We start from the raw sequence: 5400 nt of genomic DNA, 5'->3' as shown, positions 1-5400 counted from the left end.
GTGGATACAACTACAATCTGTCATACATAGTGAAGTAAGTCAGAAAGAGAAGGACAAATATTGTATGCTAACTCACATATACAGAATCTAAAAATGGTACTGATGAACTCAGTGACAAGAACAAGGATGCAGATACAGAGAATGGACTGGAGAACTCGAGGTATGGGAGGGGGCGGGGGGTGAAGGGGAAACTGAGACGAAGCGAGAGAGTAGCACAGACATGTATATACTACCAACTGTAAAATAGTCAGTGGGAAGTTGTTGTATAACAAAGGGAGTCCAACTCGAGGATGGAAGATGCCTTAGAGGACTGGGGCAGGGAGGGTGGGGGGGACTCGAGGTGGGGGGAGTCAAGGAAGGGAGGGAATACGGGGATATGTGTATAAAAACAGATGATTGAAACTGGTGTACCCCCAAAAAAATAAAAAATAAAAATAAAAAAAAAATGAAAAAAAAAATCCTCACCTTTCTTTCTTTTTTTCTTTCTTCCTTTCTTCCTTCCTTCCTTCTTTCCTTTCTCTCTCTCCCTCTTTCTTTCTCCTTCCTTCCTTCTTTCTTTTAATATTTATTTATTTATTTGGCTGCAGCGGGTCTTAGCTGCAGCACATGGGATCATCATTGCAGCACGCAGGATCTTTCGTTGCTTTGCGTGGCCTCCTCTCTAGTTGTGGTGCACGGGCTCCAGAGCATGTGGGTTCAGTAGTTGTGGCACTTGGACTCTCTAGTTGTGGCATGCAGGCCCTAAAGCACATGGGCTGTTGCCCCATGGCATGTGTCTTAGTTTCCCAACCAGGGATTGAACCCGCATTCCCCGCACTGGAAGGTGGATTTTCAACGACTGCACTGCCAGGGAAGTCCCCGCTTTGCTTTCTTGACCTCCCTGTCTGCTCTCTGAATTCTTTCTGCAAGGAGAGGAGAGCCTACTCCCCCAGAACACTGGCTTCAACTGTAACAGCCCAAAATAACTGCAGACATCACCAAATGTCCCCTGTGGGGCAAAACCACCCCTGTTGAGAAGCTGAGAAGCAGTAAGGGAGAGGGTACCTGGAAAGCCCTCACAGAAAGGAGCCATGCAAATAACAGTAGTTGAGGCAGACCGTGTTTGTTTGATGCTTTAAGTTCCAATTTCTTTCTTTCTTTTAGAGAGAAGTCTGTACCTTCATTGGCCAGACGGCTCCTTGAGGGGGATGAGGCAGGAGGAGTGCATGGCCCTGATGCCTGGCCGTGCTTCACAGGCTTGTAGGTGATGAGAACTCCCCCAAGTAGTGGCCAATCATCTCAGGCTTCATATCCACCTGACTGAAGGTCTTGCCATTGTAGACGCCCACCATGCTACCCACCATCTTGAGCAGGATGATCACATGGCACAGAGCGTCTTCACCACCTCTGGCTCCTCCGCGCTCCTCCGTGGGTGGCGCCTCTGTCTTGACTTCCTGCAGGCGCCTCAGCAGCGAGTGCAGCTTCCTCCGCCGCCGCCGCCCCAGGCTGTACAGCTGCATCAGCTGCTGATAGGCCGTGTCCAATGGCTGGACGAGGTCCACGCGGCCACAGGTGAACTTGCAGAGGGTCCACTTCTTCTTCTGCTCTGCCTCCGTCACCTTGTTGGCACTTTCTACATTCCAGGATCATCGCTTAACACGACCTATAAAGAAACCATATTTCCCAAGCCAAAATGCAGGACATATGACTTAATAGAGGCTTCAAACCAAAGAAAACATGTCTATGAATGTATTTATTCACCAGCAGTATATAGTTTAAATCACATTTGTATAGGTTTTTCCCTTCCTCTCTTCCCCCTTTAATCCTTCACAGGCATTTCTCTTAACAAATCTCTTGCATCTCTAATCCTGTCTTGGCTTCTGCTTCTAGGAGGACTTGACCTGGTTCAATGACTCAAAAAAAAAAAAAAAGAGGTATCAGTAAAGGAAGAAACCTATGGCCATTGAGGGTGCCACTCAGATGGCTCTAACAGAACCTGCTGTCAAGAGCAGGAGTTGACGGATAACCTCGGCTGCCACCCAGGGGCACAGGGGCCATTCTTTCCCTGGCTGCCTCTGGGCCATGACTGAGCAGGGCAGGGGCACCAGTAGGGAACCATTCCCACCAGAGAAGTGACCCCTGCAAGGGGAAAGTTTAGCCTGGGCACTCCCCAAAGGCCTGGCCACAATTTTCTCAGAACTTCACTGTGCTCTGAGGTTCTTCCTCACCAGTCCTTCTTTCCCTCTCTCTTTACACAGGGTCAGACCTGTATTGCAGGGGACTCTCCCTGCAGACTCCTGGTCCCTTGAACCTTTGCACCTTCATAGGTGTTTCCCCTAATTAATCTCTTGCACTTCGAATCCCATTTTGCTGTCTGCTTCTCAGAGGATCCATCATGTAATGGATTCCCCTCACTAAAAAATAAAAATTAAAAAAAATTGTATAGAATGATACAATATGTAGCCAAACTATATCCAAGGTAATCGAATAGTTATATTACTTAAAATCAGGGATGTACCAGAAAATTGGGAGGTACAGTCATCCTATCTATGTTTCCTAGGAGAGTGGATTACATTTCTTTTTTTTATTAATTTTTTATTGGAGTATAGTTGATTTACAATGTTGTGTTAGTTTCTGCTGTACAGCAAAGTGAGTCAGTTATACATACACATATATCCACTCTTTCTAAGTGAGGATTATCTGTACTAAGAAAGGCCACTTCTTATTGCCCTCCCCACCCCTCTACCTGGAACTTCCTCCAGTAATTCATAAGACATCTGCACACCAGTGTTATCCTAATTCCTTCCGCTGCCCCCTCAACATGGCTTTGCAGTATCATTCTGTCCAGGTATAGGAATGGAACCCTGGATCCCTTCAGGTGACAGAGATATGAATCCTCTAAGCTAAGATGCTATTTCACTGCCCACCCCCAAGGAAATCCCCCTCCTCATTCTCATCCGTCCCTCCTCCTCTTCCTCTTAAAATGTGAGGACCCCTATCCCACCATGAAGACATGAGACTAGGATATAAAAAAAGCTGGAACTTGAGGATCAAGTCTTTGCCTTTGTAATGACCAAGAGAAAAGTAGTCCCTACCATCAGGCACTCAGAACTAGGCTGCAACATTCTACTGCTGAACAGAGCCAGTCTCACAGATCACCAACCTCAGACAAGGCTGACAAAAGACCATTCTGTAGTCATGTCTCAGCACAGACAAAAACTTAGACACTGTGCAAACCAAAGAAATTACCCGCCCCCAGCTAACACAAGTGACAGCTGTCTCTTCACCAATCATGGCTTTTGCACTGCTGCTTTTGTCTTACTTTCTGTATAAAAACTGAAATTCCTGAGCATAGATTCAATCCTGCTTCCTGACAGCATTCAGTCCTGAGCAAACCCCTGCTTCCTTGAGACTTCCCCTACATCACTTAACACAAGTCCAGGTTCTATTCTAAGTCTCTTGTGCTGAGAAGCCCCATGACTCCTCATCTATGCATGTACACAGTCTCCTTCCTTGCAACAAATCAGTAAATACAACTTTGTTCCTGGTGGTCTTTGGCTACAGGGTATAGACAGGTGGTCCACAGGTGCTGGATCCAGCCTATGAAAGAAAAAGAGAAGAAATGAAAGGCAAGGCAATAATGAGAAAAAAGGTTTTAGTACAAAGAGTCAAGGTGGAGATGAATCTCCTGACTAGGGTTCCAATTCTAACTCAAGTTGCTCTGTGCCCTTGAACAAGTCATACACAGTGGAAATATACTGAACCTTCACAGGGCTGCAAAGTTAAGTCTACTGTTGTCTGAGCAGTCATCAGTTTAGAAACGCACAGAACACCTGTGAGAATGGCTATCATCAAAAAGAATATAAATAACAAAAGTCTGGACTTCATTTGTGGCACAGTGGTTAACAATCTGCCTGCCAATGCAGGGGACATGGGTTCTATCCCTGGTCCCAGAAGATCCCATGTGTTTTGGAGCAACTAAGCCCGTGCACCACAACTACTGAGCCTGCACACTAGAGCCTATGAACAACAACTACTGAAGCCCAAGCACCTAGAGTCCATGCTTTGCAACAAGAGAAGCCACCACAATGAGAAGCTCGTGCACCACAACAAAGTGTAGCCCCCGCTTGCCACAACTAGAGAAGCCTGTGCGCAGCAACGAAGACCCAATGCAGCCAAAAATCAATCAATCAATCAATCTTTAAAAAAAAATAACAAATGTCAGCAAGGATGTGGAGAAAAGAGAACCCTCGTGCACTGCTGGTGGGAATGTAAACTGGTGCAGCTGCTGTGGAAAACAGTGTGGAGATTTCTCAAAAAACTAAAAATAGAACTACCTATGACCCTGCAATTCCACTCCTGGGTATATATCTGGGAAAAATGAAAACACTAATTTGAAAAGATACATGCACCCCAAAGTTCACAGCAGTGTTATTTACAATTGCCAAGATATGGGAGCAACCTAAATGTCCATCAACAGATGAATGGATAAAGAAGATGTGGTATATAAATACAATGGAATACTACTCAGCCATCAAAAAGAATGAAATTTTGCCATTTGCAGCAACATGGATGGACTTGAAAGGTATTATGCTATGAAATAAGTCAGAGAAAGATAAATACTGTATAATAACACATACGTGGAATAAAAAATACAACAAATGAATATAACAAAAAAGAAGCAGGGAATTCCCTGGTGGTCCAGTGGTTAGGACTCTACACTCTCACAACTGAGGGCGCAGGTTTGCTCCCTGGTTGGGGAACTAAAATCCCACAAGCCACATGGTACAGGGGGTAAAAAAAAGCTGACTCACAGATAATATAGAGTACAAACTAGTGGTTACCAGTGCGGAGAGGGAAGTGGGGGAAAGGCAATATAGGGGTAGGAGAGAAAGAGGTACAAACTATTAGGTATAAAATAAGCTACAAGGATATATTGTACAACACTGGGAATAGACCCAATATTTTATGATAATTATAAGCAGAGTCACTATATTGTACACCTGTAACATATAATTTTGTATATCAACTGTACTTCAACAAAAAAACAAATTAAAGAAAAAAAGAGAAAGAAATGCACATGACTTTCAGGAGCAAAAACAGACCAGTAACGATCCTTGCCTTCTAGAGACTTAGGTGGCCAAAGGTAACGGATTAACTTTCAACTCGTGGGTGGAAGTAGAGCGCAGTTAGGAAAACTCATGCTTCTAGGACGGACCAGACTAAAGGAACTGTGAGCTCAAAGGGAAGAAATCAAAAGGTGGGAGGAAGGTTTTCTATGCGTCTTACCTGGGCCAAGTCAGCTTGAGCTGCGGGGAGGCTGCCTGTGTTGAATGGTGCCGCTAGCCGGATGACCTTTAAGCCATCTGTCCTAACATACGCCTGACATTTTTTAGCTGTGAGCTTTAAGTGGGGGAGGAT

General features: G+C 44.9%; 1 protein-coding gene across 1 annotated transcript; it reads right to left on the bottom strand.

Annotated features, from left to right (window-relative positions):
- Nucleotides 1–1159: 1159 nt before the first annotated feature.
- LOC130834437 (40S ribosomal protein S15-like) lies at nt 1160–2756 on the bottom strand. Its single transcript, XM_057704607.1, is given in 4 exon segments — nt 1160–1224; nt 1227–1250; nt 1253–1612; nt 2726–2756. Coding segments are annotated over 4 exon segments (480 nt in total).
- Between the last annotated feature and the right edge of the window lie 2644 nt (nt 2757–5400).

This window comes from Hippopotamus amphibius, chromosome 13 (genome assembly GCF_030028045.1).
Source record: "Hippopotamus amphibius kiboko isolate mHipAmp2 chromosome 13, mHipAmp2.hap2, whole genome shotgun sequence".
Classification (NCBI taxonomy): Eukaryota; Metazoa; Chordata; class Mammalia; order Artiodactyla; family Hippopotamidae; genus Hippopotamus; species Hippopotamus amphibius.
The sequence above is the reverse complement of the archived record's forward strand: the minus strand, read 5'-3'. Positions and strand labels throughout refer to the sequence as shown.